The sequence below is a fragment of the Pristis pectinata genome, chromosome 15 (genome assembly GCF_009764475.1).
Source record: "Pristis pectinata isolate sPriPec2 chromosome 15, sPriPec2.1.pri, whole genome shotgun sequence".
Lineage (NCBI taxonomy): Eukaryota > Metazoa > Chordata > Chondrichthyes > Rhinopristiformes > Pristidae > Pristis > Pristis pectinata.
The window spans coordinates 15,068,329-15,082,313 of NC_067419.1; the positions used below are offsets into that span (position 1 = coordinate 15,068,329).

Sequence of the window (13,985 nt, forward strand, 5' to 3'; positions counted from 1 at the left end):
TAGAGAGTATGGATTATGATGAGAGACTAAGGGAGCTAGGGCTTTACACATTGGAGAGAAGGAGGATTAGGTGAGATGTGATAGAGGTATACAAAATATTAAGAGGAATATTACTCGGGGGGATATGCGGGAGGAAGGGGTTAGGTAGTGTGAGGGTGGTTTGATGGACGGCACAACATGGTGGGCTGAAGGGCCTATTTTGTGCTGTATGGTTCTATGGTTCTATGGAATAGATAGAGTGGACAGCCAGCGCCTCTTTCCCAGGCCACCAATGTTCAGTACAAGAGGGCATGGCTTAAGGTAATTGGTGGGAAGTTCAAGGGAGATGTCAGAGGGAAGTTTTTCACCCAGAGAGTGGTTGGTGCATGGAATGCGCTGCCTGGGGTGGTGGTGGAGGCTGATACGTTGGTCAAGTTCAGGAGATTGTTAGGTAAGCATATGGAGGAATTTAAAATAGAGGGATATGTGGGAGGAAGGGGTTAGATAGGCTTAGGTGTGGTTTGAAGGTCGGCACAACATGGTGGGCCGAAGGGCCTGTATTGTGCTGTATGGTTCTATGGTTCTAACACATCTTGCCCAGGAGCTGCAACATTCCCGAGGCATGGCCAAATGCTGGCAGGACAGAGTGGAACTCCAGGGAATCCAGGCCCGAGGTGTGCATGTTGTCCAATCCCAGCGATGGTCGAGGAACACTTAGCAGGGTATTAAGTAAATACTTGAAGCAAAACTATTGAAGGTAACGAGGAAAGAACAGGAAAATGGAGTAACTTTAGGTTCCAAGTGTGGAGCTCATTAGAGCACAGGTACCACGTATTATAAAAATAATCTGATTCTCTGCTTGAATTTTTATATCTTTGTATTAATTAGTAATTTACTTGGCCAGCAATATACATACCACACAAGTTCCAGTCAGTGACCATCTCTACAAAGAGAGACTGTGATGGAATAATCTCCACTTGCCTGGATGAGTGCAATTTTGGTAACACACAAGAAGCTGCACTTTATCCAGGACACAGCAGACTACATGACCAGCACTCTACCCACCGTCCTAAATATTCATTCCCTCTGCCTCTGGTACAAAATGGCTGCAGTCTCCACCATCTGCAAAATGCACTGCAGTTATTCACCTGACTTACATTACCTCCCAAACCCAAAACCACTACCATGAGTGCTACAGGCATATGGAATGACTGTCATATCCAAGTTCTCTTCAAAGTCACAATCCACCCTGAAAAATTGTTGCTCCTTCACTGTTTCTATTTTTAAATCCAAGAAGCCTCTACTGAACCAACTTGTGGGAATACCTTAACTCGAAAGATTATACAAGTTCACCACCACTTTTTCACGGGCAATTGGGATGGCTTTCTCAGTGCAGGCCACATGTTGTTAATGAGTTGGAAAAAAAAATTAAACCTAAATCCTCTGATACTGAAGGCATACATTGTTTTTATTTCAGATCCTTTGGCACCTCCAATAAAGCAAAAAGCTAGATTCAAGATAAAGGATGCCAAATGCCATCTTCGACCACGAATTAAGGAAAGGATTAAGGATAGTCTGAAACAAAGCATGTCAGGTATGTTATAGTTTGATTTTGATAGGAGTGGTAATTGGGTCATACTTCCAACATTAAGTGTAACATGTATATTGGCATAAACCAGATTCATGAGGAATTGATGTTTTTGTCAGTGGGAACACAACAGTTTAATGCTAAGGGTGAATTTCTTGTTGCCTGCCAGCAACGGAGTTAATCTATTGATCAAGGCTGAGAAGTGATATCTAAAATCAAAAGTGTCAATAAAGCGAAGGAACAGGTTAAACATCAGTAAAAATAGTGAATATATAAAAGTAATGGATTGCCCTTGAGCATCTGTCAACTCTACTTCAATTGCAAATTTACCCGTTACAGCAGAATAATCCATTACTACCGAGTTGCAATATTTCAAACAAATATTATCTTTCTTTCTCCAGCTAGAAGCCTCTTGGCTAAATGAAACATGTTAGTAAAATCATGCTTTTACAAAGATCAGCAGTTGTTTAAATCTTTTGGCTTTCCTCAGTAAAATCAGAATTCCAAAAGGCACCAACTTCATGAAAGAGCTGGATGAATTAACTCCACACAATAGCTATTTGGTATTAGTTTATTATTGTCACTTGTACTGAGGTACAGTGAAAAGCTTGTCTTACAAACTGATGGTACAGGTCAATTCATTACACAGTGCAGTTACATTGAGTTAGTACAGAGTGCATTGATGTAGTACAGGTAAAAACAATAACAGTACAGAGTAAAACTGTCACAGCTACAGAGAAAGTGCAGTGCAATAAGGTGCCAAGGTCACAACAAGGTAGATTGTGAGGTCATAGTCCATTCATTATATAAGGGAACTGTTCAATAGTCTTGTCACTGTGGGGTAGAAGCTGTCCTTAAGTCTGGTGGTACGTGCCCTCAGGCTCCTGTATCTTCTACCCGATGGAAGAGGGGAGAAGAGAGAATGTCCCGGGTGGGTGGGGTCTTTGATTATGCTGGCTGCTACACCAAGACAGTGAGAGGTAAAGACAGAGTCCAAGGAGGGGAGGCTGGTGTCCGTAATGCACTGGGCTGTGTCCACAACTCTCTGCAGGTTTCTTAGAGTCCTGGGCAGAGCAGTTGCCATACCAAGACGTGATACATCCAGATAGGATGCTTTCTATGGTGCATCTGTAAAAGTTGGTGAGAGTCAAAGGGGACAAACCAAATTTCTTTAGCCTTCTGAGGAAGTAGAGGTGCTGGTGAGCTTTCTTGGCCATGACTTCTACGTGATTTGACCAGGACAGGCTGTTGGTGATGTTCACTCCCAGAAACTTGAAGCTCTCAACCCTCTTGACCTCAACACCATTGATGTAGACAGGTGTATGTACACCACCCCCTTTCCTGAAGTCAATGACCAGCTCTTTTGTTTTGTTGACATTGAGGAAAGGTTGTTGTCCATGACACCATTCCACTAAGCTCTCTATCTCCTTCCTGTACTCTGACTCATCGCTGTTTGAGATATGGCTTACAATGGTGGTATCATCTGGCAAACTTGTAGATGGAGTTAGAGCAGAATCTGGCCACACAGTCATGAGTGTATAGGGAGTAGAGTAGAGGGCTGAGGACGCAGCCTTGTGGGGCACCAGTGTTGAAAATAATCATGCTGGAGGTATTGCTGCCTATCCTCACTGATTGCAGTCTGTTGGTTAGAAAGTCAAGGATCCAGTTACAGAGGGAGGTGTTGAGTCCTAGGTCTCGGAGTTTGTTCCAATATCATCATAGTGACAAAGGTGTTTTTGAACTGAAAGCTGATGCAATAGGAAATCTGAAAGCCAGCATATTATTCTAGGTCTTGGTACCTTTAATTCAGGCTAATTGTAAAGAAAATGTGATAAATCTTGTTGATCTCATCTAAAATGAGAAATAGGACTGAGAAATCTAAAATCAGATTGAGAAGACTGGTGAATTAGATTGACGTTGCATTTCATCCAATCAGGCACAAGAAAATAAATAAGGAATGAATAATGAGATTAAGAGGTAGAGAAAGGAAAAATAAGAAAAAAATGTGACATTTTTCAAATGCCTAACAAAAATTCCCTGTGTAAAAAAAATGCATATCCACACTTCCAATTTTTTTTCAATTTTCAGGTGAGGGTTGTTGATTACTGACTATTAACAGTATTTGAAGGGTTAATGGGTCAGATTGTGCCTGACCTGGCCTATGGCTGACGCGACCTGTGCCTTGTGTGCCTCTCGTAGGGCGCCCACAGTCACACTTAACTTCCGTAAGTGCAAGTCTGCAGAGGTCCTGTTGACCTTGGTACTGCAGCTGTTCAGTGGATGGAACACACCATAATCCAGGCTAGGTTCTGCCCAATGATGGTCTTCTGAAACTCTGGTCTTTCTGCTGTTTGTAAATGTCTCAGATAGCCAGAGATGGTTAAAGACAATAGAGAGCATCTATAGAATTAAATTTAAAAAAAATTATTTATCACCAGATTTGATGTGAAATAACTAAAAACAATAATGTTAGTTAACACAAAGCTTCAAAATAAAACACTTAACTTCACTCACCTTCAATAGCTCCTTTCAAATGAATGGAGCCATGAGTGCAGGGAACATCTGTACCTGACCTCCAACACCTTCTGTTACTTGTGTGCTGCAGTGTGTATGCCCCAGTGTTCAGTGTGCTGGAGCAAACCAGTGTGTGGATTCTTTGGCCAAAGAGGAACACCATCCTGCTCATTAATTATTATCCTTGAATCTCTGTGGTGAGTTTACTGAATAATTCATGTACAAACACACCAATTCATGACACTCTCAAGGAGATGAAAGAGAAGAGGATATTTTGTTAAGCTAATGGTTCAGTGGCACCAATCATCCAACAACTTTGAATGCAATTCACAGTTTATGACTTCCTCACCACAAGACATTGGTTAATTACACAATAATGACATGTGTCATTCAGATGCTTTTATTTTCAAACATGTGTCATCTTGAAGGACTTATATTGGAAAACAGATCTGAAAATATGATAACTCTCTCACTTTCAATGAAAGCTTCCCAATAAACCAACTATTATATGGTGATATGTTCTTTTGTTTTAATTGCTAAGTATATATAATTCCATTTTTTTGTACTAATGTTATTCAAGGGGCTAAATATATCAGCCACAATGATTTGATCTAATGCTGTTGTGTAGGTTATACCATGTGACAATTTCCCATGCTGGAGGTATTAAAAACAAGAGAGCACAGGTTTAAGTGAGAGGAAGAAATTTTAAAGGAGATTTGAGGGGAAATATTTTTCCACAGAGAGTGGTTGATATCTGGAACCTGCTGCCAGAGGAGGTGGTGGAGTCAGATATAGTCACTTTGTTTAAAGGACAGGTGCTTAAATAAAGAGAGAAGGATACAGACCTAATTTAAGCAAGTGGGGTTAGTATAGATGGGCAAAAAGTTTGGCTTGGACATTGTGACCCAAAATGCCAATTTCTGTGCCATACAGCCCTATAACTTATATGGCTAATATAGTACTTCTGACAGCCAAGGCTGTTCAAAAGTTGGATTTAAATTGTAAATTTCAAAGATTTTGTTCATTGGTCTTCTGTTCTTTTTAGATCTGTTTTCTGTGCAATTTAGTTATTAAACTGTTGCTTTATGAACTACTTTGCTACTTGGCAGTAATGCTGTCTGGTGGTAAGGTAAGTAATTCAATCAGGCAATTGTGTTTCTAAGAGGAGACTAGGCTCTGATACAAGGTCTTAAGGCCTACACATATGCACAGACAGCTTCTCACACTGAAGCTACATCCAGGCAAACTCTGCTGACGTGTGCACATACACATGCACGTTTACACAGGTGTGCACACAGACAGCGTACACACTCACATCTGTGCACACATTTGCACGCTCTTCACTCTTTCCTATATCCTCTCAATCCTCTTGTCCCCTTTTACCATTTTCTCCTTCCCTGCACTATCTCGATCCTTCCCCCCCCCCCCACTTGCCCTTCCTCAATCCCCATTTCTCTGATACCAATCCAACCCCATCCCACTCTTTTCAGCCACAGAATTGGGATGAAAACATGTCCTTGATCCCAAGGGATTACCTGTCTAGATCAGTGGGTTTTCATCCTTTTTCATGCTGCAGCCCCCAGAGCAAGTCCTTGTTAGATGGTGGACCCCCAAAGCCCACAAAAATCAAACCAACAATAATTCATGCATACAAACACTTAAATTACTGCACATAGGCCCTATTGAAATAGTGACTATTTCAATCACCGATAATGACCAGCGGTGTCTTCTCAGTGTTCAGTTCAATGTGAAGATTGTGCCTGTTTTTGCACTACAGAGTTTGTCCAAACGTGGGGGTATGTGCGACAAACATTCGTGTATGTCATCCTCAATATTCAGTCTTTATCTGTATTTGGTTTTCATGGCAGTGACCGCAGAAAATGCTATTTCGCACACGGAAGTGGTTGCAAATGGTAACAGAACATTGACGGCTTTTCTGGACAGCAGTGGATACTCCTGGGAACATGCTATCCGGAACGACAACAGTGACATTCGGTTGAACTACAGGCGCAAAGTCTTATCAGATGAAAGTTCAGCCAATTCTTCTTGTTCACGTCCAGTTAAATCAGTGAGCATGCGTTCAAACAGATTTCAAAATCTAATCAAACATTGCTCGTGTCATTGTTGCCAAAATACTCATGGAAATAATGTGACAGCTGTTGATATGGTTCAAAACGGTGCTAGCAATGGCCTCTGTCTTAGTCCTCGTTCACTGTCATAAAGTCAGCCGGCAACAGAAACATATCATAGACGCCTTGCTCGCATCTTCCCTTCCAGATATGGAGTTTTTTCTGGAAGGCATTGATTTTGTCATGCGTTTTCAGAACATTTGAGCCAGCGTCCTTGCAATGATAGAGTTTAAGCTGTTCAAAATGTTGAAAATATCTGCAAGATAGCTAATCTGGCAACCCACATCTCATCTGTCAAGAACTCTGCCAATGATCCTTTATGCTCATTTAGAAAAATTAGCAGTTATCTCGCAATTCATATACACACTGCACAATGCGCCTCGTGACAGCCATCTGACTTCTGTATGTAGCACGAATGCCTTATGCTTCGGCTTCCATTTCACGGCATATGTTTTCAAACAAACGATGATTGAGCGGCCTGGCTTTGATAAGAGTTAAGATTTTAATGCACGTGGAAAAGGACCTCCGCAAGATTTTCATCCATATCCTTTGCAGCCAAAGCCTCACGGTGAATCATGCAGTGGGTTGCTGCTACATGTGGAGCTACTACTTCTTTCACTCATGCGACTAGACACGACTTCCATCCCGTTATTGCGGCAGCACCATCTGTGCATACTCCAATACACTGTGTCCACGCCAATGCCGATTGTACAAAAAAAGTGTCAAGCACACGGAAAAGTTCTTCACTGGTTGTACGCCCTGGGAGCGCCTTGCAAAACAAAAAGTCTTCCAAAGCCTCTTCTTCCCAGCAATATCGAACATAAACCAACAACTGCCCAACACTGGCAATATCAGTACTTACATCAAACTGAATTGCAAATCAAACGTGCTGAAGACGTGCTATCAACTGGCTCTGTATATCTTCTGCCATATCACCAATTCTTCTGCTTACTGTGTTATGAGACAGTGGAATGGCTTTCAGTTTTGACTGGATTCTTTTCCCAGTACAACTTCGCACATATCTACTGCTGCAGGCAGTGTAAGCTCTTCTCCAATTGTGTGAGGGCTTTCTGGAACATGCTATTTGTAATGCTACCAAATATGATGCGTGAAGAGCCTTCTCATTTACAGTGGCACAGGCTATTATTTTGCCTTTCTGCTTGAGGTAAAGCTCCTTTTGCCGCTCAAAAATATTCCTTCGGCTTACTGGCAATATCTGGATGCACTGTTGTTAAATGGCGCTTCAATTTTGCTGGTTTCATTGCATCGTTGGACAGTGTTTGCAACACACGGACACAGAGAGGTTGGTCCGCATTTGTCCCCACTGCGATGAAGCCATATGAAATGTATTCTGGATCATACTTGCGTTGTTTTCTCTTTCGGGTCACCCTTATCCCCTTCGTCATCAGAATCTTCCGGTTTCTGGTCAGCTTTACTCTTCAGAAATTTCTCCATACTCAGCAATACATGCTGGACAGTTTAATTACTGTTTACTGATGAACAAAATTATCAAAACTAATCTAAAACTTACACGCTTGCGCACTTTTCGTTTAACAGTGACATCACTGTGGCGTAAATGCACGGTAAGTAAGCAATATTATTAAGGCACACCAACAACGTCACTCAGTCTCCGCTAACGCTACAGTGCACAACAGAATAGTCCGTGAGTAGTGAACACTACTGACTACTCTGACTACAACAAATCGAATATTAAGCGGCAGCTTACCAGAAGGGAAACACCGTCTAAGTCTCTAAGACTGTCGCCTATAACAGATAGAATAGATATGGCTGATTTCCTGAATAGTAGGAAACTGGAGCAAGCAAGTAAGCTACGTCTTTGTAACAGGTCGCTTTTCCATTTTTTTCTTGGCTTGCTGGCGGACCCCCGCAACCCGCCGTGGACCCCCAGAGGGTCCGCGGACCACAGGTTGAAAACCTCTGGTCCAGGTGATCAGACCAGGAACCATACAGGTTCTTCAGCAAAAATACAACAGTAAAATTACCTTCATCTGTAAATAGTATGCACAACTGTACCATAGAAGAACACAATGTCATCACAAGCATGGAACTTGATCAGTGGCAGCTGTTATCCAATAAACTTATGCCAAGTATGTTGTTTTCATTGTGATTCTCCAATGACATCAAAATTTAATAAGTATTCCTTGTTTTGCAGTGCACAGCAGGCAGTACAGGATTGCTAAGGGTAGTAATGATACGTGAATACAAATTGTAGAGCATCGCTGACTGGTATTGCAGTACTAATGGTCTTATTTTAGCAGCATATTCCTATTTATATAAATGGGTGTCACTGTTTATTTACTTATTGAGAAGCATTCAATTTCTTCATTATCTCCATTGTTAAATTTGCTGCCCAAAGTTGTCAAATGACATATCAAATTCCATATAGTCAGATGTTCACACTGTGTCAGTAACACATTGAAAGGATGGCAGAAGTGAGTAACTTACAAGTTGTAGCAACGTCTTCGGAAATTTTAACATGTGCAGAGCAAGCCTGAGCAGTTCTTAGGAGTCATCTGAACAGAGGGATTTTGCAGTTTTAACGCATGGTTCAGATGGTGTCGTTCATCAATGAGAGCAGTGATGGCAGTTCCACTTCAATCGCCCAGCAGGTTCCCATGATTATATATTGCAGTTTATTACTAATATGCTTTGTATTTCACAGCAAGCTGCAAGACAACGTCATGTACATTTTGAATGTCAAAGTCAATGAAGCTACTAAGATAGTCAATAAGTTACAAAGATATTCATGCAGTTGACCAGCAAACAAATTTGTAGAACTTTTTTGAGAGAGAACGTTATGGGTCTTGTGACTTGGATCCGGTCCAACATGACTGATAGGATTAGAATCCAGTGTGCCTCCTGGCATAAACAGCCCGTGTGAAATATGTTTTAGGTGTTCTCAGGTTAATTTCTGGTGTCTTTAACCTAAAAAAAGGTCCCTTAACAGTTATTACATTGCTTAGAAAGTCCACAAAAAGACTCCTATGGAGAATGAATGACGTCACCCCCTTTTCAGAGAGTGTGTGGCAGAAGGCTTACTCTTTACCAGCTATTCCAAGCCTAAAGTTAATTTTAGGTGCCTGAAATTGTCATTGTGGATATCCAAAATTTAGCCTGAGTCCAATGAAATTGCTTTCCCGTTTCTATCATTTACTATAATATATAACTCCTATGGAAACATGAAAACTCTCCATTTGCTCTTTGCAGATTTTATTTATTATTTTCTCGTAGCCATTCAGAGCAACCTTTAATTGTCGCCTACATAGATAATGCTAACATGGCAGAATCTGGCTATAGATAATGAATTGTATTGGTTTATCTGGTCAACTTTTAGACTTCATCAACGGGGAAATTCTAATCTTGAAGATATCCAATGAAAACATTATATGAGATTCAAAGTACATCACAACATAATCTATTACCAAGTACCTCGCTATTACATTTTGTCACATACGTGCTGCTGTTCTTTTATATGCTGCCTCTTCACTTATCAACTTCAATTTCCTTTGCACAAAGGAGGACAATTCCCATGCACAGACAACTGCCATGTGACCTTTGTAAACCTGAAGTGTGATTCTTCCAAAAAGCGGAGGCGTGGACGCAAGTCACCATCTAAGGAGGTGTCGCATATCACAGCAGAATTCGAAGTAGAAATGAAGTCCGAACAGGTGACAGGTTAGTGGCTATTTAAACTGAAGATCAGTTGGTCTCAAGAGTAGTGGATTACACTGCCTAGACCATTGTGGCTCAGTGAGGAGTTGATTAGATTTAACGGAGAAGGCAATTTCAGGGAAATCAATTTCATTCAAAGTATTGAGCAGCACACAAAGGCACTGGAGCAACTCAGCAGATCAGGTGGCATCTACGGAGGGAAATGAATACTCGAGGTTTCAGGTCAAGAACCTTCATCTGGACTGGATGGAAAGAGGGGAGATGGCTAATATAAAAAGGTAGAAGGAAGGGGTGTAGTCCATTTCCCTCCATAGATGCTGCCTGACCTGCTGAGTTCCTCCCGCATCTTGGTGTGTTGCTCCAGATTCCCAGCATCTGCAGTCTCTTGTGTCTTCATTTCAAGTATTCCCCCTTTTTATACATGGAAATGATAAAAGGAACCTTTTTTTTGTTGTAAAGTTTAATTTTCTGCTGAGGGGTGTTATAGGATTTTCTTCCCTCAGAATTTTCTAATCGGTGTGTGATTTTTTTATTTAAACTTGCCTAGGAGATGGTATGAATTGAGGTGGGGTAGGAGTGGCTAAATGTCTGTAGGACAGGCTGGATAGAGTAATACACCTTCCAAGTTACTGTTGTTAGCACATAAATAAAGTTTCTTTCCCCCAACCCTTCCAAAGAACCACCCCGTCAGTTAGCGTACCCCTTCTGTGTTCTGGAATGGGGAGGAGAGAACTGCTTTTGCACTTCCAGCCAAAAGTGCCAATTACAGGGTCAGATGTCTCTAGACTGTTTGAAGATTCACAATCTTGTTAGCTGTGACAAAGGTGGGGTACTCCCTGGGGACTTCCATGAGAGACATCTTTGGAGTGACTGTGCAGTCAGATCCATTCAAAAAGACACCCAAAAGTAATGTGAAATGTATTAAGCCAATAGACTTGAGCTATGCCCAGACTTCAATCAATGTGTGTGTGTGTGTGTGTGTGTGTGTGTGTGTGTATATATCTATATATAGCTGTAAAAAAAAATGCAGTTTATCAGCATTTTGCATACATCATTGACCAGAAAACTAAACACCATAAAACAGGGGCCATTCCAAAAGTTGTCAATTGGTAAAATTTGTTATTGCAAATACGTCAGAAGAATGCTATTTTTTAAAGATCATTTAAGATGCTTTTTTGAAAGATTTTTTTAAAGATCAATTCAAGATTAAATTTGACATTGATGTGGTAGGAACATCTAATAGCAATATTTCCAAACTGATCAGCCTGATATTTCTATTCAGAGCCTATGTCCATACAATTCATTCTCAGTCCAGATGCAAATGGAGACAAGATCACATGGCAGCACTGCTTGCTCAAAGGCAATTAGTTAAATATCTGGAAAATAGAAAATGTTCCAGGAAGGCAATAAAGTTCGTCCACAGGCGACAGCGCACTTTACCAACAGCATTTTATCATCAATATCACTGAAATAGATATTCTATTCATACCCACGTTGCTGTTTGTGAGGTTTTGTTGTACACAAATTGCTGGCTGCATTTTCTACAACAACAGGGGCACATAACAACTACTTCACTCACCGTAAGATCATTTTAAATAGCCTGAGATTCTGAAAGGTTCTAATCTTGTCATGCCAGACTATTCCAGAATTTGGAGGCATTGTCTCGGGTAGGAGTTGGCCCCTTGGAGTAACACGGAATCACAGAATGGTCAAGGCATGGAAGGCGACCATTCTGCCCATGTTGGCTCACTATAAGAGCGGTCCAGCTCTCCCCCACCTCCATAGTCCTACAACTCCTTTCCCTTTGAAGTCTTATTCAGCTCCCTTTTGAATGATACAATTGTAGTGTCTCCACTACTCTCAAAGACAGTGCCTCAAGCCCTAACTATTCACTGTGTGAAGAAGAGTTTCCCCTTATAGGTTTGGCTATTTTGAAAATCATCTTCATTCTATGTCCTCTCGTTTTTGACTATTCCACCAATGGGCACGGTTTCTCTCTCTCTCCTTCCTGTGCAGACCCTTCATGATTTTGAATACCTTCACAGATCCTGTCACCACCACAGTACCACAGCAGCCTTACACAACCCAGGTTCAATCTTAATCTCCAGTGCTCTCTACGTGGAGCTTGCTCATCCTCCCGAAACCACGTGGGTTTCCTCCTGGTGCTCTGGTTTCCACCCACATCCCAAAGACATGCTGGTTGGCAGGTGAGTTAGCTGTTAATTGCCCCTAGCACATCAGGTAGAATCTGGGGGGAAGCTGATGCAAATGCCAGGACAATAAAGTGGGATTGATGTAGGATTAGTGGAAAGAAGTTCTTGATGGTTGGTCCTGACCCAGTGGCCAAAGGGCCTGCTTCCCTGCTGATTCCAATGTTTTCAGTTTTCCCACCCTATCCTTCACCCTCTCTAAAGACTTTAAAATCATGAGGGGCATAGATAATGTGGATGGTAACAGCCTTTTCCCCAGGAAATTGGGACTAGCTGTGTGGGCAGTGTGGTTAGCATCGACTGGTTGGGACCAAAGGCCTGTATCCTTGCTGTATTGCTCTATGACTCTATGACTTTGCATGTTACACAGTGACACCCAAACCTAAACCTAAAACTCAGTTATGACCGAACTAGTGTTTTATAAATGCCCAGTGGGATTTTTCTTCCTCTTGTACTCTGTCTCTCTTGACGTAAAGCCCAGGATCCCATCAATTGCATTCTCAAGCTGCCCTGCCATGGATTGTGCAGAAATACCTAGAGATTTCTCCATTCTTGACACCTTTCGGAATTGTGCTCTCTGGTTTACATTGCCTACTCTCAGTCCTCCTACCAAAATATAACTCTTCATCATTCTCAGCATTAAACTTCACCTGCCACTGAACCACCCACACTGCTAGCCTTACCTTGGTCAAATAAGTTTACTACTATTTTGCTCACTGTTCACTTCACCTCCAAGTTTTGTGCTATCTGCAGATTTAGAAACTGTGCCCTGTTCACCCACGTTTGTCATTAATGTTAAGAAAAGTGTGATCCCAGCACTGATCCTGGGATGGGGCATGAAAATGTCTGGTGGATGCAATTGATGGTGAATAGTTAATTTTGGAAGGAAGGAGAAAACCAAGAGTTTAAAGATGGATTTGTGAACACTGTGTAAACATAATTCTTGGGTTTTAACTGAATTTTCTGTAACTTGAAAATCCGTCTCAAGAGAATTCACCAGTGCAATCACCAGATGGTTGAGTGTAACCAGAAAATAACAATTCTCAAAACTTTTTGATAAGCTACTTAAAAGCACTTTGCAGGGTTTTTTTCCCAGAACACTCTTGTCAAATGTCAAAACCCTGAGATGTTGAGAGAGCTCCAAGATTTCACCCTGGAGCGGGCACCATAATGATAGCTTTCTCCGCTGAAAGGACAAGTCTTGAAGAGCAAGTTCCACTCAAGAGTAATTTTTGCTCATTGTGTGGCCTTTTCTCCTCATTCATTTCTGTCAGACTAAATCATCGATCAAACTCTTTTCTGTTTATGGGGATGTTTTTCTCCCCAGCTGCTGAGTTGACCTTGTGCTCCTGTCCTCAAGGTCCTACCCAGAGCTTGCAAACTTACATTTCTTCTTGTTGCAGAGACTTGCAGAATGGAGAGCAGGGAGAGAAGAATATTCATGGTTCCTTTCTTCTTTCTTTCCATTTAACACAAATAAATTTGTTTTCCACAGTAAAATTAAACATAAAGGTAAAAAATTATAAAGAATCAATAGGTGAGGTGCCAGAAGACTGAAGAATACCAATGTTGCCCCTTTATTTAAGAAAGACAACAGGGACAAGCTAAGAAATTAAAGGCCAGTGAGAGCTTCATCAGTCGTAGGGAAATTATTGGAGAAGATTCTTGGGGACAGGATTTACTCTCATTTCAGAAAACATGGATTATCAGGAATAGTTGCTGTGGCTTTGTGCATGGGAGGTGCTGTCTCACAAATTTGAGAAAGTGATGAAGATGGCTGATGAGAGTAAGGCGATGGATGATGCCTACATGAACTTTAGTAAAACATTTGACAAGATCCTTCATGGTAGGCTGCTGCAGAAGATTAAGTCA

The 13,985-nt window shown here is 41.4% G+C and overlaps 1 protein-coding gene across 2 annotated transcripts in view; it reads left to right on the plus strand.

Annotated features, from left to right (window-relative positions):
• The window catches only part of scube1 (signal peptide, CUB domain, EGF-like 1), a 266,620-nt gene that overhangs the window by 229,652 nt on the left and 22,983 nt on the right, over positions 1–13,985 (plus strand). For both annotated transcript variants that reach the window (XM_052029992.1, XM_052029991.1), the window contains 2 exons: positions 1,457–1,573; positions 9,748–9,906. In XM_052029992.1, coding sequence (XP_051885952.1) covers positions 1,457–1,573; positions 9,748–9,906 — 276 coding nt within the window. The remainder of the gene's footprint in view (positions 1–1,456; positions 1,574–9,747; positions 9,907–13,985) is intronic.